The sequence below is a fragment of the Hyla sarda genome, chromosome 5 (genome assembly GCF_029499605.1).
Source record: "Hyla sarda isolate aHylSar1 chromosome 5, aHylSar1.hap1, whole genome shotgun sequence".
NCBI classification, from domain to species: domain Eukaryota; kingdom Metazoa; phylum Chordata; class Amphibia; order Anura; family Hylidae; genus Hyla; species Hyla sarda.
This window is the reverse complement of record NC_079193.1, coordinates 301,899,572-301,921,012: the sequence shown is the minus strand read 5'-3', so window position 1 is coordinate 301,921,012 and position 21,441 is coordinate 301,899,572. Positions and strand designations below refer to the sequence as shown.

Sequence of the window (21,441 nt, the reverse complement as noted above, 5' to 3'; positions counted from 1 at the left end):
CTCCTTCTCTGACCTTCCCTTTATTTAATGGTATTCACCAGGGGTGTCCGCTGTCCCTACTGATTTTTGCATTATGTATTAAGCCCCATGCTGCTATGATTCGGAGGGACCCGGACAATACTGGAATAACCCTTCACGATAGGGAATTTAAGATTTGTTTGTTTGCAGATGATGTTCTACTTACCCTCTCCCATCCTTTACTTTCTCTTCCTTGCCTATATCAGGTCCTGCATGGCTATGGGGTGGCCTCTGGCTATAAGGTCAACCTATCTAAATCTGAAGCACTCCCTCTTAACCTTCCCTTGCCCCTTTCTAATCTCCTGCATGCTAATATTTCTTTCAAATGGTCTCCCGCTGATATTAATTACCTGGATGTCTATCTTACCCCTCCCTATTCTTCTCTTTACTCTACTATTTTCCACCCTCTTTTTCGTGAGCTTAGAGCCCTTATGGAGAAATGGTGGTCGCAATATATTTAGTTTTTTTGGCCGTATAGCGGTGGTTAAAATGACAATTGTCCCTAAATTGCTTTATTATTTTGAAACGCTACCTGCACGTGTCCAACTCTTTGCTCTTCGCTCTTTTCAATCGGCTATCTTCCTTTTTATTTGGGACGGGAAGTGTCATCGTCTCTCGATGTCGGTTATGATGGTCAGCCGGTCCATGGTGGCGTCTGGCGGTCCCTGATGTTACCAAATATTATTGGGCAGCCCATTTGTGACACCTGGTGGCTTGGTCTACTTATCATGCGTATATAGTCGCTGGATGGAGCTAGAGAAGTTGTGTTTAGCCCCCATACATCCGAATACTCTTCTGTGGTGTATCCCTCCTCCTGACATTGCCTCGCCTCCTTTGCTAGGTCCTATGTCCTTTTCTAGGTATGTGTGGGGTTAATGCTGCAGGAAATGTAGTTTGCTTTCTCTGTTATCGCCTATGAGGTCCTTTCTGTATCCCCCTGACTTTCCCTCTGGTCTAACCTCAGGTATGGTGTGGGAGTGGGGTTCCTGGGGTCTTTTTTGTTGGGCTGATGTGGTGGAACCCCTCTCGCGATACTTAAATATATACCTCCTATGTTTTGAATTTGAAAAAATCCTATTTTATTTTTCCAATTAAGAGGGGTTCGGCGACTGCGCATATGAAACTGGTGGGGTTCAGTACCTCCAACAAGGTTAAGAACCACTGCTCTAGTGGTAGCATGAGACGGAGTCTACAACCCACACAAGTGGCTCAGGTAGTGCAGCTCATCCAAGATGGCACATCAATGCGAGCTGTGGCAAGAAGGTTTGCTGTGTCTGTCAGCGTAGTGTCCAGAGCATGGAGGCGCTACCAGAAGAAAGGCCAGTACATCAGGAGACGTGGAGGAGGCCAACAACCCAGTAGCAGGACCGCTACCTCCGCCTTTGTGCAAGGAGGAGCTGGAGGAACACTGCCAGAGCCTTGCAAAATGACCTCCAGCAGGCCACAGATGTGCATGTGTCCACTCAGATGGTGAGTCCATGAGGGTGGTATGAGGGCCCGACATCCACAGGTGGGGGTTGTGCTTACCAGAGGTAGCCTGACTGCCATTAGGTACCAAGATGAGATCCTCAGACCCTTTGTGAGACCATATGCTGATGTGCTTGGCCCTGGGTTCCTCCTAATGCAAGACAATGCTAGACCTCATGTGGCTGCAGAGTGTCAGCAGTTCCTGCAAGAGGAAGGCATTGATGCTATGGACTGGTCTGCCCATTCTCCAGACCTGAATCCGATTGAGCACATCTGGGACGTCATGTCTCGCTCCATCCACCAACGTCACGTTGCACCACAGACTGTCCAGGAGTTGAGGAATGCTTTAGTCCAGGACTGGGAGGACATCCCTCAGGAGACCATGCGCAACCTCATCAGGAGCCCGCCCAGGCGTTGTAGGGAGGTCATACGGGCACGTGGAGGCCATACACACTACTGAGCCTCATTTTGACTTATTTTAAGGACATTACCACTTTGATTTTGAATGTGACTCCATATCCAGACCTCCATGGGTTTATAAATATGATTTTCATTGATAATTTTTGTGTGATTTTGTTGTCAGCACATTCAACTATGTAAAGATGAAAGTATTTCATACGATTAGTTCATTCATTCAGATCTAAGATGTGTTATCTTCGTGTTCCCTTTATTTTTTTTGAGAAGTGTATATCGTATATACATACAAGGTTTTATTGTATAAAAGAAACTAAAAAGCTCATAAAACAAACATTATACTTGCCTGGATCAAAGTTATCTCCAAAGATCCTCTTGGCAGGTATTTTTAAGTTTATAGCTGGAAATTGTTTTCTAAGCTGAGAGAGTAATAAAAGATATGAGGATAGTTACAGAGATAAGCTCAGATCTATATTTGGCTCTGTGCTTGTTAAGTTAATACATTTGATCATCTGTTTACATAAAACGTACGACATGAGATTACTGGACTAAGAAATACGTAACTGCCTTAAAGAGGTTTTATTCTTTAAAAACATTTAGAGGAAATTAGATTGCAAGATGTTATTGCACAAGCCACACACAGGAATAGAATAGGGTGGCACATGTAAGAGGGGTGTCAAACATCACTGAAAAGTTTTCCATAGATATAAGCTTTGGCCTTAAAGTAACCATCCGGTTTCCACTAGTCAAGTTAGATCCGTGTTGTTTATTGGAAGTGTATATTGCTGATATCTAAATTTTATAGGGAGATCTAACCACCCCTAAAGTGAAGTATAAAATAAATCAATTAACCATAATCTTAAAACCACCAACAATTGAAGTGACTAGTTTTCATTGTCTTGTTAAAATAGCTACTGTCAAGGGTTCATATGTATAACACAGCAAATGAACAGCGAGTTCTTGAAGTTGATGTGCTGGAAGTGGGAAAAGCAGGCAAGCTTAAGAATCTAAGTGCCTTTGACATGGGCCAAATTGTGATGGCTAGAGGACTGTGCCAGAGTATCCATAATGGCAGGTCTTGTGTGGTACACCTGGTATGTAGTGGTTAGTGCCTACCAGAAGTAGTCCATGAAAGGACAAGCAGGAAACTGGCAAAAGGAAACCCAAGGCTCATTACTGCAGGCAGAGAGTGAAGGCTAATCCATTTTGTTATCTTGTTTAATCCCATAGAAGAGAGAAGAGCACTAATTTCAATAGGCCGTCATGCCCCCTCCTATAAGCTTGCATTGAGGGGGTGGGGCGTGATGTCACAAGGGGGCGGAGTCTTGACATGATACTCCGGCCCCGGGGTCGTGAGTCTTCAGACACTGAGCGATCATCGCTTTGTGCAGCTGAGACAGGTGGGTGCTGCATAAAAGATTGTGGGGGTCCCCAGCGGCAGGACCCCCGCGATCAGACATCTTATCCACTATCCTTTGGATAGGGGATAAGATGTCTAGGGCCGGAGTACCTCTTTAAGGGTAGGGTCACATTTAGCTTATATGCTGCACATTTGACGCTGTGTATTTCTGTGTAAGCAAAGTCTATGGGAGCAATAATAAACACCCAAAGACTTTGCTAGCACTGAAATACACAGCATAAAATATGTTGCGTGTAAGCTACATGTGACCCTACCCTAAAGAATCTGCTGATAACCTCTTGATGCCAGATACTATACGACACTTTTTTTGAAAACGCATTGGAATAAGGTGGACCTCCACAATATTAGGCAGATTATTTTAATCTTAAAGCTGATGATGTTTGTGTATATTACCTTCTTAAACAGAAGCAAAGCCAGCTCTCGTACTCCCAGGGATCCACAGCCATTGCCAGTGTATGGTGGACGCTACAGAGGAAATGCCGCACTACATGCCAAATAAGGGATTTTCCCATATTATAAAGTGATGACATACTGTATAACAAGGATATACCCTTGGGTCAAGTCCTGGGGAAAAAAAAGTGTGGGAACTAACCCAAGATTTCCAGTCAGGGGCTGGTCCTGCTGGACTCCTGCTAATGGGAATGGTGTTTTTGCTGTGGAAAAAGTGCAGGAACTCCCATGCACTCCTGCAGGACTTGTGCCCTGGATATACCATCACTTATAAATAGTGGGGGTCTAACCTCTGGCACCCCTTTTGATACTGAGAATAAAGGAGACACAGCGCTGTTATAGCACTGTATACTACACTTGAGTGTTCCTGGCAACACAGCTATGCAGGAAACTGTAGTTCGCATCATCGACTTCAGTTGGGCTGTGTGGTAGTCAAGTGCCACAGTGCAGAGAAAAATCTGCAACAGGACAGTCTAAAAGGTGTTATGTTTACTTTAAACTGAGATCATCATTTGGGATCCCAGAGGTTGGACTGCCACTTATCATTAAACCTCTTTATTGGCGTGACCAAAGTGGCATCCACATAGCCAATATGCCTTAATAAAAAGACATGTAGTCTGGATTTGTCCTACAATCCCTTTTTGATACTGTACTTTAAATGCAATTCTCATTGAACGTAGGAAATAACTATTTCACACTTACCGTATTATACAGTTTATCAAACTCTGCGTAACGTCTGAAGACAAACCACTCATTTCTTCCCACAGAAACCATAACTTTGTAAACCTGTCAAAGGTAAACATCTACTGAGTACTGTGGAAGAGGGGTCCATTGTTTATTGATTCTAAGTCATTTACTGGCTTTGTAAAGATTTCCATTGTGTAATAAAATTAGTGCAGATATGCTAAAGATCCAGAGTTTTTTTTTATATTTAAGATAAAGAAAAAATCCTCATCCAGCCTGTTCCATTTAGCCATTCCTTACAATTCAGAGGAACATGTTGGATGATTTTACAATTACAATTTTTAAACATGAAATACATTTACCTTCTGTGCATACAAATAAGGATTCTACGTAGATCCATGCAGCAATAACAATGGAAGTGTCAGTGTGTCACTGAATCACATGATGCCTCAACTATAGTACGAGGCGAATGGAGCCACAGAGACTGCCTACATGCACAGAATACAAACCTCAGCTTATAGTAATACTGAGGGTGGAGTAGGAATGTTCTTGTCATTCCTGAATATATCAGGTGGGATAAAAAGTTGTCTTTGGCATGTGATGTAATGGCCTAGAAATGTACCACATCCTTACTCAGTAAGTGTTTTCTGACTGTATAAATGTATAAGGCCATTATTTTAGGGGATGTTCACACTGCTTTGTTGCAGAAATCTTAGCAATTGAAAATCAATGCCATTAATTTAAGTAGGATTATTTTTGCAGCATGAATGGGGCAGTCACAGAAATGAATGTGCTGCACATGAATATACACCTAATGGCGTATTCTGACCGAATTAGCAACCAAACTACTGCAGGCTACTTACTGAAAAGTAAAAAATTAAGTAGAGCAAACTCTTCTCACCTAGTCCTCCACCAGCACTATGGTCCACCCTGATCAGTCTGTTTAATTACCCTGATAATGCGGTCTACCCAATCAGAGTAAGTAAATGGAGGGACCAGATAGCAGTGCCGGACTGGTGAGCTGTGTATGCACTTGTTTATTGTTACATACAAGTAGCATGTTATAGTTTGGTTACTACTTTAAGCCTTTCTGTCACTAAAAAAAAAAAAATAAAAAAAAAATAAAAAAAAAAAAACATTTGATGTGTCACAGCAGTGACATGTGAAAAGTTTTGATCGGTTGGGGGTCTGGCTGTTCTGCTCCCCACAATTTCTAAAACAAGCAAGGAGAAATGCGCCAATATGTGCTTTACTACCCTGATTACTGCAATCCTTGCACAAGAAGAACTTATTATAAGTCTATGGAGCTTGTCTCGTGCAGTGAAATGGAAAAGGAAGCGTGCTGGAGAGTAAAGTGCATAACTGTGCGCTTCTCCCAGCTTGTTGTAAAGATTAGTCAGGGTCTGAACATTCAGACCCCGACCAGTGTAAATTTTTCACATTTCTACAATATGTTAATATTTCTTCTAATGACAGCAAAACTTTAAAGTGTACCTGTCATTAGCAAAAACTTTTTATACAATGTAGAAAAAAAATGTGTATATTTGTAATATATATATATATACACACACACACACACACACACACACACACACACATTTTTGTCCCTGCAGCTATTACCATTGTGTGGAGACAAAATACAGAAAGTGTGGGTGGACAAGCAGGGCTCTGTGCAGCGACGACAAGCAGGGCTCTGTGCAGCGACGACAAGCAAGGCTCTGTGCAGCGACGACAAGCAGGGCTCTGTGCACTGAGGACAAGCAGGGCACTGAGGAAAAGCAGGGCTCTGTCTGTACACTGAGGAAAAGCAGGGCTCTCTACACTGAGGAAAAGCAGGGCTCTCTACACTGAGGAAAAGCAGGGCTCTCTACACTGAGGAAAAGCAGGGCTCTGCAGTGAGGCTCTGCGACACTCTCTCGACTCACACAGCAGGATGATTGACAAGCCAGTAGCCTGCACAGAGCCCTGCTTGTCCCGCCCTGTACACTGAGGACAAGCAGGGCTCTGTACACTGAGGACAAGCAGGGCTCTGTGCACTGAGGACAAGCAGGGCTCTGTGCACTGAGGACAAGCAGGGCTCTGTGCACTGAGAACAAACAGGGCACTGAGGACAAGCAGAGCTCTGGGCACTGAGGACAAGAAAGGCTCTGTGCAATGAGGACAAGCAGGGCTCTGCGCACTGAGGACAAGCAGGGCTCTGCGCACTGAGGACAAGCAGGGCTCTGCGCACTGAGGACAAGCAGGGCTCTGCGCACTGAGGACAAGCAGGGCTCTGCGCACTGAGGACAAGCAGGGCTCTGCGCACTGAGGACAAGCAGGGCTCTGCGCACTGAGGACAAGCAGGGCTCTGCGCACTGAGGACAAGCAGGGCTCTGCGCACTGAGGACAAGCAGGGCTCTGCGCACTGAGGACAAGCAGGGCTCTGCGCACTGAGGACAAGCAGGGCTCTGCGCACTGAGGACAAGCAGGGCTCTGCGCACTGAGGACAAGCAGGGCTCTGCGCACTGAGGAAAAGCAGGGCTCTGCGCACTGAGGAAAAGCAGGGCTCTGCGCACTGAGTAAAAGCAGGGCTCTGCGCACTGAGGAAAAGCAGGGCTCTGCGCACTGAGGAAAAGCAGGGCTCTGTGCACTGAGGAAAAGCAGGGCTCTGTGCACTGAGGAAAAGCAGGGCTCTGTGCACTGAGGAAAAGCAGGGCTCTGTGCACTGAGGAAAAGCAGGGCTCTGTGCACTGAGGAAAAGCAGGGCTCTGTGCACTGAGGAAAAGCAGGGCTCTGTGCACTGAGGAAAAGCAGGGCTCTGCAGTGAGGCTCTGTGACACTCTCTCGACTCACAGCAGGATGATTGACAAGCCAGGAGCCTGCGCAGAGCACTGCTTGTCCTGCCCTCACTTCCTGTATTTGGTCTACTGATGGAGAAACAGGCAATAGCTGCAGATACAGCATCTTTTCACCCAAAAATATACACATTTTTTAACCAATGTATATTACAAATATACATATAATGGCATTATCTACATTGTAAAAAAAAGTGTTTGCTAATGAGAGGAACACTTTAAATCAGTGACCTGTAGGCTAAATAGTTGTTATGAGGGATTTTATATGTTCTGGTATTTATACCCCTAATTTATACAGATTTACACTTTACCTAAATAGGTTTTCTGCATGATGAAGTGAAATACAATGTTTAAGTCACTTTAGGCCGTGTTCACACATGGGGGAGAGATTTATCAAAATCTGTCCAGAGGAAAAGTTGCTGAGATGCCCATAGCAACATATCAGATTGCTTCTTTCATTTTTGAAAAGGCCTCTGAAAAATGAAAGAAGCCAACGGATTGGTTGCTATGGGCAACTCAGCAACCTTTCCTTTAAACAGGTTTTGATAAATCTCCCCTATGGGGTTTATTTAGTGGTACTGCTGCAATTTTATTGCTATTTTCTGAAATTGCTTTAAAATTGTGAAATTTATACCATGATTTTGGAAAATATTGGTAAAATTCTGGCAGTACTGTGAAGCATTACTGCTAATTAAAAGCAATGTGTAAACAGAGGCTTAGAAGAAGCAGCTGGCCATCACAACAGAAGAGGAATTTCATTGCAATCTTTTTTGATCGATTGCAATAGACTTGTACTCACCGTAAATCTTTTCTTCTTCTCCCGATGCTCATCATAGCTGGGAATGCGTACGCTAGGACAGTTTATCTTCTGATCCATTGTTTCCATCAGCCTTGTACAAAGACTTACAGTTTGTTGGTTTATTCAATATACATATGTTTGACAAGTCATAAACTCCAGAGTTTAAGGTCCTATTCTGTCCATCTTGAAAACTGTAAAAGAAAATAAACAGTGGTTACTTATCTGCGGGGCTTCAAGGACTACATGTTAACCCCTATTTGTCCTGTTAGAGCTCACCTAGGGCTCTCAACCATTTGTCAAATTTGTTTAATAATGGAATGCTAGGTATGGCTTTATAACAGCTGACTTTATTATGAAAGAAACAAAAAACAAAAGGAGACCATACATCTTCCATAGATAATGGCTAAATGATCACCAACAGCTGAACTTCTCAATTCTACCACATACATGCATACTTGGCTTGGCAGAGCGTTCATGTGCTTTCAATTGGGAGAGTGAATTAAGCCACTGCCAGACTCTTCTGATATCTGGCCCTAAGAGATATTCTAGCCTCTGACGCTTATCTATTAAAGGGGTACTCCGGTGCTTACACACCTTATCCCCTATCCAAAGGATAGGGGATAAGATGCCTGATCACGGGAGTCCCGCAGCTGGGGACGCCCGGGATCATGCACGCCCCCTCCCGTAGGCTTGCATTGAGGGGCGGAACGTGATGTCATGCGGGGGCGTGACGTCACACACCGCCGGCCCTGCGGTCGACCGTAATCAGACCCGGAGTGAACACGCTCCGGGGACTGATTACAAATGGGGTGCCGCGTGCATGATCCCGGGCGGCCCCAGCTGCGGGACTCCCGCGATCAAGCATCTTATCCCCTATCCTTTGGGAAGGGGATAAGATGTGTAAGCACCGGAGTACCCCTTTAAGGGTACAGGGTATAGCCAATATACAGAGTTCAACCAGTTCCAGCAGCTCCCATAAACAGCAAATGTGGCAGTGGTCTGTGTAGCTGTGTTTTCAGGTGACTTAAGAATAAGCTGTTAAGTATTTGCCCATAGCAACCAATCAGATTGCTTCATTTTTCACAGGCCTGTAAAAATGAAAGAAACAAACAATCTGATTGGTTGCTCTAGGCGAATGCACCACTCTTCCTCTACACAGATTTTGATAAATCTCCCACTATATGTCTTGTTTCTGTCATTTTTACTAGTTAACCCCTCTATATGCAACCTTTAGTCTTCTCTACGCTTAGCTACAGAATGTATAGAGACTAGCCTCTACGCACACACACAAAAGAGGGGATCCTGCTCTTCCGTTTCTGTCTCTACAGCACACCTTCAGAAGCAGCAGCAGCATCGAGGACATTAAAGAGATGTGCTGAGCAGTCTAAGTTACGAATCCAGCACTGGGGTGAGAGAGAGTACAGGGGCTTTCATAAAAGGCTAAAATGAAGCATATTTTCCAGAGCCAAATTCACAGCAGCTAATCATGCAGCTTTAATAGCAGATTTCATTGTGCATTTTCTGGTACTGTGAAGGTTCAGCACACAAATCCACTCTGGTTAATCTGCAGCACACCTGACCTGGGTGAAAGCATCTTACTACTTACTAGAGACTGCCACGTGTTATACTGCAGCTGCCCTTCCAGCCTCCCTCATGCATTTAACCTTTTTATTTGTGATAACAGGATATGCAGTAATATTTGTTACATATTTAAATTGGCTTAAAAAAACAGGGACAAAGTGTTACATGGTTAAACTTTTTATTTGGTTCTGAACAGTTATTTTAAAAGTGACAACCAATGTAACTACCTTTTTTTATTATTATATATTTTTTTATTTTATGGCCAACTCACTGATGTTGTATCTCTGATAAATGTTTATTTTGCTTATAGTATTTGATGGCTGCTGCTCTATGAAATAATAGGAAGCAATAATGGCTAAGTTAGATAAACTTAAATGAAACAAAATTAAATAAAACTATATACATACAGTCATGGCCATAAATGTTGGCACCCCTGAATTTTTTCTAGAAAATGAAGTTTTTTTCATAGAAAAGGATTCCAGTAACACATGTTTTGCTATACACATGTTTATTCCCTTTGTGTGTATTGTAACTAAAACCAAAAAAGGGAGGAAAAAAAAGCAAATTGGACATAATGTCACACCAAACTCCAAAAATGGTCTGGACAAAATTATTGGCACCCCTAACTTAATATTTGATTGCACCCCCTTTGGAAAAAATTACTGAAATCAGTCGCTTCCTGTAACCATGATTAAGCTTCTTACACCTCTCAGCCGGAATGTTGGACCACTCTTCCTTTGCAAATCCTCAGATTTCATGATGCCTTGTACACATTCAAGGCACCCAGTGCCAGAGGCAGCAAAACAACCCAAAACATCATTGACCTCCACCATATTTCTCTGTAGGTACTGTGTTCTTGTCTTTGTATGCCTCATTCCATTTTTAGTAAACAGTAGAATGATGTGCTTTACCAAAAAGCTCTATTTTGGTCTCATCTGTCCACAAGACATTTTCCCAGAAGGATTTTGGCTTATTCAAGTTCATTTTGGCAAAATGTAGTCTTGCTTTTCTATGTTTCTGTGTCAGCAGTGGGGTCCTCCAGGGTCTCCTGCCATAGCGTTTCATTTCATTTAAATGTCGACAGATCTTTCGCGCTGACATGGATGCTCCCTGAGCCTGCAGGATAGCTTGAATATCTTTGGAACTTGTTTGGGGCTGCTTATCCCCCATCCAGACTATCATGTGTTGACACCTTTCATCAATTTTGCTCTTCCGTCCACGTCCAGGGAGATTAGCTACAGTGCCATGGGTTGCAAATTTCTTGATAATGTTGCGCATTCTGGACAAAGGCAAATCTAGATTTGCCTTTGTCCAAATTTGCTTTTTTTCTCCCTTTTTTGGTTTAGATCTCTGGAGATGGACTTGTAACCTTCAAATTGTTGATATTTTCCCACAATTTTGGTTCTCAAGTCCTCAGACAGTTCTCTTCTCTTTCTGTTGTCCATGCTTAGCGTGGCACACACAGACACACAATGTAAAGACTAAGTGAACTTCTCTCCTTTTATCTGCTTTCAGGTGTGATTTTTATATTGCCCACACCTGTTACTTGCCCCAGGTGAGTTTAAAGGAGCATCACATGCTTGAAACAATCTTATTTTTCCACAATTTTGAAAGGGTGCCAATAATTTTGTCCAGACCATTTTTGGAGTTTGGTGTGACATTATGTCCAATTTGCTTTTTTTCCCTCCTTTTTTGGTTTCGTTCCAATACACACAAAGGGAATAAACATGTGTATAGCAAAACATGTGTTACTGCAATCCTTTTCTGTGAGAAATACTTAATTTTCTTGAAAAATTTCAGGGGTGCCAACATTTACAGCCATGACTGTAACTGATGCGTAACATGCTACACTCATATTATCTGTCTTTAGGTCAACAAATCTGCAGTTCACCAGAACGCATTAGTAATGTATACATAAGGGTAGGGGGGGGGGGGGGGTTACGTATTAACACTGCACTTTGCACTGATGAACAGCACCCAAAGGTAAACATCTGACATATTTTGGTGTCCTAATGCAAATTTTGTACCTTAATGCAATGGTAGTAAGTGAGCCTTGTTCGTATTTTACTTTAAGTATGGACTTGTCTACTGTAGATAAAATAAGTCAGCTATTATTTCATGTATTGTCAGAAATGACCTTATGTCTGAATTAAGTTTTTATGTTTAATATATATTTATTACTACCACGAGTGTTATGTGAAAATAATAAAATTTATTTTAAAAGGTTCCCTTTGTGCTATCCATTGTTCTACAAAATACTGGGAGACCTACAAGAATACGGTACGGATACAGTACTATCAGTGGAATATATATCTGTTTATTTATAGGATTTTTACAGTTTTTCTAATATATTTTATATTATATTAATATATACATTTATAATATATATATTAAATATATTTTATAAAACATCTATAGTGGTGTTTTTTTGTTCTCTCTATTTAATTTACTATCTATACGGAAAAAAAAAAAAATCTCCAAATATTGAAGTTCTCATAATGGCCGTAAAATCTCACAATAGGTTGGCATATCCTGTTTTGTAGAGATCAAGTCTCATCTTGTTTCTTCTTATTGTTATCCTGCCCATAATGATAATATCTCTATTATATAGCTGGAGACTGACTATACCAGATTCACCATTGACAATAGGTGATGGTCGCATCCTCTGTACAGACAACAGAACTTGTCTTATAGAAGTCAACAAGCCACCTCCAGACACCAATTCCCTACATCCATTTGGCTATTGTAATGCATGTGCCTGAACTGCTGGTTTCAAAACAGATCACCAGCTTAAAGGGGTACTCCGGCCCTAATACATCTTATCCCCTATCCAAAGGATAGGGGATAAGATGTATGATCGCGGGGGTCCTGCCGCTTGGGATCCCCACAATCTGTCTTTGCGGACAGACCTTTGTGAGCTCTCTGCAGCGCTGGAGGCTCTTAGTGTGAAGTGTGACGACCACGGGGCCGGAGTATCGTGACGTCACGCACAGCCCCCTCAGTGCAAGTCTATGGGAGGGGGCATGACGGCCATCACACACCTTCCCATAGACTTGCATTGAGGGAAATAAGACATTTTCCTAAAGGAAGTGTATCCCCTATATAGGTGAAAATTATTAAGCGAACTGACTGATTGTTATGGGTTTGTTTTTTTCTATACATTTTCTAATCTAGGGTTCTCAATTCTATTCTGCGCATCAGAGAGGCTACTTTGCTAAGGTTTACTTTAAATGAGGCTGTACCTGTATTATACACTGAAGTTGGCTGCTGGGAGCAAAATTGAACAATCTGAATGTTTGCCTCCCCTATTCCAGATGCAAGAACAAATGTGCAAATCCTCCTTGATTCTCCTCCTTTTTAAAGGGAAACTGTGATCTTTCACTTACTCAGATCGGTGCCACTCTTCCAGAGATACACCCGGTATTAGCCTCCATTGCTAATATGTGTGATGTCCCAGTACAAGACATGGTCCTGCACTATAGCTAGTCCTTGTCAGGTTGAGCTCCCCTGTAAGGTCTCCCCTGTTGGTTTTATAAATGTGTATATCACTTTAATGCCTAGACAGGATCCCTATGTATAGGTAGTATAAAGGACCTGTGGAAGGTCCCAAGGACCTGTGTAAGTCTGTCACATGTTATGATATGCAGTCACATGATTTGTTGTCACATGTTCTCCCAGAGATCACCAGCTTAACCTATGACCCGCAGCTTGTCCAGTGGTCTTTAGTCCAGCCCCCCCCCCCCCCCACTATATAAAGGGGCGGCCATTACAATTCTGTCTCTTTGCTACCAGCTCTGCTGCTGCAAGCATCAGTCTATACTGAGACTAAAAGTACCAGAGATCTCAGTGCAAGTGTTAAGCATCTGGAAGACCCCAAAAGCTACAGTCATTCCAGTGAGTCTCCAGTCTATGTCACTGAAACTAGTCAAGTCCTGCACATAGTCAAGTCTAATTTCAAGTCAAGTTAATTACAAGTATATTGGTCCAGCAAGCTGCAAGGTCCTTCTGGGTCCTGGCCACCTCTCTGGGAATTCTGGCCTTAGCTGTGAAGATAATTACACCTGTCTTCTACTCAGTAAAGCCTCCGTTTGACCATAACTGGTTGTGGACTCTCATTTCACTTCTAGCAATTAGGATAGTGGAGAATCCGGGCGTGTGGTGTTCTGGAACCCGAAATCACACTGGTGTCACGAACACTAGCGGTTATTACCATCCAGCCCCCGGGGTTAATACCATCTGATCCCACCACTCACACCGCTACATCGGTGGTCCCGCCATACACTGGTGGTCCACCACAGCTTTGCACAATGAAGGTGGGAGCCACTCTGCTCCATATGCCCGCCAACCTCCAAAATATTCATGAGACCCCCTTTGCTCTTGTGAGCGCAAGGTGGGCAGGCATATGGGACTGTTTACTATTTACATATTAGCAATGGAGGCTGATACCAGGTGTATCTCTGGAATTGCGGCACAGATCCTGGTAGAACATCATTTTTTTTTTGTTCACCCGCACTTTAACCCTGTGTATTAGGTTTAGTGTGGGTGAACCAGCTGTCAGTTTCCCTTTAAGATAAGAATAAAAAATAAATAAAAACAAAATCCACAAAAAAACATTATACTATATGGCCATATCATAAATTCAAGCCCCTTAAAAGGATCTTACAACAGGTGTGACTGCTTTATATAACTTGCTACTAGAGGTACTTGCAATTTCAGAATCAAAAATCTTTTTTGGAGAATATGAAACTTTTTTTTTTTTTTTATTACAGCCATACATGGTGTATGTCAAAAAAGGAGAGATTGTACACTGCTCAAAAAAATAAAAGGAACACTTAAACAACACAATGAAACTCCAAGTCAATCACACTTCTGTGAAATCCACATGATGTTGTGCAAATGGAACAGACAACACGTGGAAATTATAGGCAATTAGCAAAACACCTCCAATACAGGAGTGGTTCTGCAGGTGGTGACCACAGACCACTTCTCAGTTCCTATGTTTCCTGGCTGATGTTTTGGTCACTTTTGAATGCTGGCGGTGCTTTCACTCTAGTGGTAGCATGAGACGGAGTCTACAACCCACACAAGTGGCTCAGGTAGTGCAGCTCATCCAGGATGGCACATCAATGCGAGCTGTGGCAAGAAGGTTTGCTGTGTCTGTCAGCGTAGTGTCCAGAGCATGGAGGTGCTACCAGGAGACAGATCAGTACATCAGGAGATGTGGAGGAGACCGTAGGAAGGCAACAACCTAGCAGTAGGACCGCTTCCTCCGCCTTTGTGCAAGGAGGAGCAGGAGGAGCACTGCCAGAGCCCTGTAAAATGACCTCCAGCAGGCCACAAATTTGCATGTGCCCACTCAAATGATCAGAAACAGACTCCCTGAGGGTGGCATGAGGGCCCCACATCCACAGGTGGGGGTTGTGCTTACAGCCCAACACAGTGCAGGACGTTTGGCATTTGCCAGAGAACATCAAGATTGGCAAATTTGCCACTGGTGCCCTGTGCTCTTCACAGATGAAAGCAGGTTCACACTGAGCACATGTGACAGATGTGACAGAGTCTGGAGACGATGTGGAGAATGTTCTGCTGCCTGCAACATCCTCCAGCATGACCAGTTTGGGGGTGGGTCAGTAATGGTGTGGGGTGGCATTTCTTTGGGGGCCACACAGCCCTCCATGTGCTTGCAAGAGGTAGCCTGACTGCCATTAGGTACAAAGATGAGTTCCTCAGACCCATTGTGAGACCATATGCTGGTGTGGTTGGCCCTAGGTTCCTTCTAATGCAAGACAATGCTAGACCTCATGTGGCTGGAGTGTGTCAGCAGCTCCTGCAAGAGGAAGGCATTGATGCTATGGACTGGCCTGCCCTAGACCTGAATCCGATTGAGCACATCTGACATTGCACCATCCACCAACGTCAAGTTGCACCACAGACTGTCCAGGAGTTGGCGGATGCTTTAGTCCAGGTCTGGGAGGACATCCCTCAGGAGACCATCCGCCACCTCATCAGGAGCATGCCCAGGCGTTGTAGGGAGGTCAGACGGGCACGTGGAGGCCACACACACTTCTGAGCCTAATTTTGACTTGTTTTAAGGACATTACATCAAAGTTGGATCAGCCTGTAGTGTGGTTTTCCACTTTGATTTTGAGTCTGACTCCATATCCAGACCTCCATGGGTTGATCAATATGATTGATAATGTTGTGTGATTTTGTTGTCAGCACATTCAACTATGTAAAGACAAAAGTATTTCATACGATTAGTTCATTCATTCAGATCTAGGATGTGTTAACTTAGTGTTCCCTTTATTTTTTTGAGCAGTGTACTAAAATTGTGCAAATTTGCAAAATTCTGTGTGGCATTTAGGATTGTCACTCTATTCCCTCTACATCGGTGATTGACACTTTATTTAAGATAAGTTCTTCTCTGCACTTAAATTTTATTTTTTTTATACGTGTATAAACCAACCCCCTATAGAAACAAATCAAGAACATATAAATGAAAAAAGCTGAAACATTCATTTTTTAACAGATATTAAAATACTGTATGATTCATAGACAAGTGCATTTTGCAGTATATGTACAGGATGGATGCCATGACCATTCAGGTTTTTGAAACACATGCAAATCACTCACTAGGTGAAGTAATAATACTGAAGAACCAACTCTGTTCATAATAAATCTGTTTTTCTCAGTTACTTGTATGGGAAAGTCTCTGTGTACTTTGCACAGAAAAATTGAGCACTGGTACACAATGTGTTCGTGTAGTGGACTAAGGTATTTAAAGCATGATGTGAATAACCACATTAATGGCCATCCGACTGGAAGGTACACAGAATGCTACTCTTTTGTTCTTCCCCATTAGCACAGAATAGTTTATTTGTGGATGTGAAAGTAAAAAGAGAATCAGGAAGCATGACATGGGATTTAACCAAGCAGAACTAAGTCAGCATTCTGTCACCTAACAGTATGTTTGCTCTACAGCATATGTTTTAAGTTTATTGTCAATCATTAGCCTTTAGGTGCTTACAATACTGCAAACTGTATAAAACACATAGAGCTGGGACTTTATCATTTAAAAGTACCTGTCATCAAACAAACTCACCTAAACTACCTTCCACTAACACTTTAAAAAGCTCTATTACTTACCTCTCTTCTTGCTCACATAGTGTGAGCTGCCGGCAAGAGGATGTGGGTGTGCCTCAGCAGGTGCTATGTCACTGAAGCCTGCTAGTGGACCACTTTCACCCTCACTTCATCTCTGCTGCGCTCAGTGTCGGGAGCGCACAGAAATGTTTAGCCTATGGCACAGCAGGCTGCTCTGGGGTCTCCTCCTGCTTGTTTACCACTGCATGTGCTTTACAGGGAGGAGAAGTGTAAGAGCGAGAACCTGCCATGCGAGCTGCGCTGCCTGCAGAGGACAATATGGTGGGTGTCCATAATTTTACAAAAAAAAAATAATGCCCCAGCTGGCAAACCATGTCAGGAGCTGCTACGGGCACAGCGCTCGCTCCCGCTTGTCTGATTGACAGGCAGCGAGCTGCGCTGTGCTTCACAGTGTCCCGGCTGCACTGACATAGTTCAGATTCATGCCAGGCCAGCATGAGTCCGAACTCTATGGGAGACTTGCGGCTGGGACATGTAGGGAGACCCCTAGTGGTCATTTTTTCAAACTGAAAATAGACAGAAATAAAAAAAGCAATTTTAATACATGCAATTGGAAATTGTTTGGAATATATTAATATACAAATTATCAAACGTTTTTCTGATGACGGGTACTCTTTACAAATCGTAGGGTACAATACCAATTCTACAATGTATAGGTGCCCTAATCTTGGTAAAAGCTGCTTTCTTTTAGGTTCAACATTGCAAACAGAAGTTCATGAAGCTGATCTTTTGTACACTATATGGAATAACTATTTGGCTACAGTACTGGGTCTGGAATAATTACTCCATATTTTTTATTGCACTACAGCATCACACTCTGAACCAGCAAGGGATGCAATAGATGACAGTTGTCCTACACCGAAGAAAGAACTCAGCCCCTATTACACTGTTTCCTAACTGCAAGGAGGAACTTTTTTAAAGTTCCATCACTGCACTATCCAATTGGCAAAACTGGGTGTGCCATTTTACTTTTGGCCTTAAAAAGGCTTTGTTCACATGGAAGAATATCCATGCCGAATTCTGCATAAATCTTCTGCACAGACATTCTGCAGCAGCAGAGTCCCATTAATTTCATTGGGATTATGTTGCTCTGTTTAAAAAACAGAATTTCCATGGCAGCAACATCTCCTGTGGAAATTCTGATTCCGGCATCCACAAAAACATTGAATATATTCATTGTTTTAGTGAATTCCACAAGGAAATGCATTGCCGTCTATGAGATGTGCATTTCCGAGTAGGCCTAGCGCCGACATGTTCTGCTGGCGCTCCACTGTCTGTGAACAGTCCAATATGTGAACATAGCGTAAGAGACACCCCTGCCCCTACAGTAAACAACAAAAATGTGTCAGGCAGGAAAAATATAACAAAATGGAAAACTGGGTTAAAAAATAATATCACAGATCCCCAGCTCCTTGCATTCTAGTGGTGCCCAGGTCCATACTGATCTCTATTTCATGGTCTCCATCTTGACACAAGAAAATACACTTTTCTATTATATTTTACCCAGTCTGTCTCCCCTTTTTTATTTTTATCCCACAGACAACCTTTTTAACCACAAAAAAGCTGCAATGTTATTCAACCTTGTGGAAACATTTATTCTCCTTCCAAGAGGTAAGTCAGCTGCTAAGTCATTCCAGTAACATGGATTTAGCTCTCATCATTGTCCATAGCAACCAATCAGATCGCTTCTTTCATTTTTGAAAATGCCTCTGAATAATGAAAGAAGTAATCCGATAGGTTGCTATGGGCAACTCAGCAACTTTTCCTCTTGACAGGTTTTGATAAATCTCCCCCATGGTGACTATCTGTAGTTCTTTGTAAACTTGAATATAGATAAAAATTATAATAATGATAAGTTAACCCTACACATATTAAAACATACTGTATTTTTCCTCTCTATTACTTTGATTTGTTACTATCTCCTCAATCTTTCATTGCCATAGTTAAATCTTAATAAAGATACAGATCACAGTACATAAATGGAAATTTCAGCAATAAACAATGCAGCTTCTTTTCATACAATAGCATCTATTCTTACACTTACAAATAGACAAGTACCTACATTTGTCATTTAGACCATTTGGACTTAATGTCTCTATTTTCAAATCTAAAAAAATCATTTTGTTCCTCTACCTCTTCCAAGATTAACCATTTTACATCTGAGACTTTATGTTTAGCTTCAAAAAATGTCTTGCTTGTTTCCTTATATTTTTTATCCATATCTTTAGGTTTTCTTCATGCTTTCTGCATAGTTTTGTATACATGCTTTGTGCTTACTTTTTCTCATTTTTACTTTCCTAGTTTTCTGGCGTATTTAGGTAAGCCCACAAGGGCATTTCAACATGTATATTATGTTACAATTGTCACGTGTATTGTCCCTTTATAGGAACAGCCGTTCTATTTCTGGGATGACTAAGCATTTCACCTTTTATTATACCTGTTCAGTTATCCTGTAAAGTAACAATAGAGGAGAAATTCCTTCACAACTCCAATATGACCATCACAATTAATCCCTTGATCAATGTACTATCTCCATGAATCTAGTATCCATTACCTGTAATAGTATATTTTTCCAGAAAAACCATCCAGCCCCCCCCCCCCCCCCTTGATCTTTATTTTGTCATCACATCATCATGTGACAGCAGAGTTTCACAGTCTCACTACTCTTACAGTAAAGAATCCCTGTCTGTTATAATGGTGGAACCTTCTTTCCTTTAGATGTAGAGGATATCCCCTTGTCATGGTTACCGGCCTAGGTATAAAAAGATCACTAGAAAGATCACTGTACTGTCCCTTCATATATTTGTACATTGTGATAAAATAACCATGAAGATGTCTTTTCTCCAAACTAAAAAACAAAAGCCTAATAACCTGTCTTGGTATCTAATACACCTATACCGTTAATTACCTTGGTTGCCCTCCTTTGCACCCTCTCCAGTTCTGCCATGTCCTTTATATAAAGGTTGTCAAAATTGGACACAATACTCCATATGTGGTCTGACTAATGATTTATACAGAGGCAAAACTATGTCCCTGTCACAAGCCTCTATGCCTTTCTTGATACATCCCATGACTTTGTTAGCCTAGGCAGCGGCTGACTGGCACTGATCACTAAAGTAGAGTTTACTGTCCACCAGTACCCTCAAGTCCTTTTCGGTAGTAGTTTTACCTAATGTCTTATTATTTAGCACATAATTTAACACTTCGTTTTTACGGCTCAAGTGTCTTACATTTATCCACATTAAATTTAATTTGCCATGTCTGTGCCCAAGCCTCCAGCTTCCCCAGATCCCTCTGTAATATTATGTTTTCCTCCTCTGCGGTGATCACCTTACTAAAGTAGTGGACCCAGTAGTGACCCCTGCGGTATCCCACTTGTACCCCAGAACAAGTTCCATTGATACCCACCCTTTGCTTCCTATCACTGAGCCTTTTGGTAATTTACATATATCCTCCCCTAGTCCCGGCATTCTCATTTTATGTACTAACCTTTTGTGTGGCACAGTATCAGATTCCTTAGAAAAGTCCTGATACACAACTTCATCTTCTGCTATTTTGACATATACATTCCAATAAACATGATAGTAACCATGGCAGCTTAACATAGCTTATACTACTGCTAATTCTCCATGCAACCCAGTTACATTGTTATCATGTGCAGCCTACTGAAAGTTGGAAACAACTTCATACAATGTTTTCACAATACGTTTTTTAAATTTCCCATTGTCTTGGAAAAATATTATTTAAAAAGTAGGGAAAAAAGGAGCAAGATGTTAAAATAAAATAAATTTCCTTTCCAAAAAGTAAATCACATTGGCTGACTCTGCTCTGTCCACAAGCACGTCTCTGTTCTCAGATTAATGTTGAATAATTTGTAGATTCTTGGCAAAGAATCCGCACAATTTGTTATGAAGAGAGGCTTTGTTTATAAATAAATTAATGTCTGTCTTTGAATGATGTCTGATGCCATTTAAGCAACAAAGCATAACATAGCTGTCAGAAGGAGTACAAAAGGGTATTTTAATATGCCTAAAATAAATGGAAGATTATACATTCACTGCACTGAACACACCCTCAAACGGGTCAGCCCATAGTTTACGGTAAAGAGATATGAACACGAAATGTCCCTTATATACAGTTTATAATAGAAAAATCACAGGCCGCATATTAACAAAAAGAAAACTGAATTATGTGATTAAAGTGTACCTGTCGTCAACAAAAACTTTTTACATAATGTAGATAATACCATGATATGTATATTTGTAATATACATTGGTTAAAATTTTTTTTTAATATTTTTGGGTGAAAAAGTGCTGTCCCTGTAGCTATTGCATGTGTGTCTTTGTGAGGAGACCAAATACAGGAAGTGAGGGCGGGACAAGCAGGGCTCTGTGCAAACTCCTGGCTTGTCAATCATCCTGATGTATGAGCCAGAAGCATGTCATAGAGCCTCATTGCACAGAACCCTGCTTGTAAACCCTCACTTCCTGTATTTGGTCTCCTCATAGAGACACACAGACAAAAGCTGCAGGGACAAAAATATACATATTTTTAACCAATGTATATTACAAATATACATAGAATGGTATTATCTACATTATATAAAAAGT

The 21,441-nt window shown here is 41.9% G+C and overlaps 1 protein-coding gene across 5 annotated transcripts in view; it reads right to left on the bottom strand.

The window, feature by feature from the left end:
- Positions 1 to 21,441, bottom strand: part of SGK3 (serum/glucocorticoid regulated kinase family member 3) — a 118,696-nt gene that overhangs the window by 43,780 nt on the left and 53,475 nt on the right. For 3 of the 5 annotated variants that reach the window (XR_008844257.1, XM_056522066.1, XM_056522065.1), the window contains exons 2-4: positions 8,087 to 8,277; positions 4,472 to 4,555; positions 2,246 to 2,318 (exon numbers count right to left, since the gene is read on the bottom strand). Coding sequence is in view for 4 of the 5 variants with exons in the window: in XM_056522066.1 (XP_056378041.1) it covers positions 2,246 to 2,318; positions 4,472 to 4,555; positions 8,087 to 8,173 (244 nt within the window). In the remaining variant the exon portion in view is untranslated. Of the gene's footprint in view, positions 1 to 2,245; positions 2,319 to 4,471; positions 4,556 to 8,086; positions 8,278 to 8,533; positions 8,652 to 9,034; positions 9,073 to 21,441 lie in introns of those variants that run through there. The other 2 variants (XM_056522068.1, XM_056522067.1) reach the window with 2 other exon arrangements.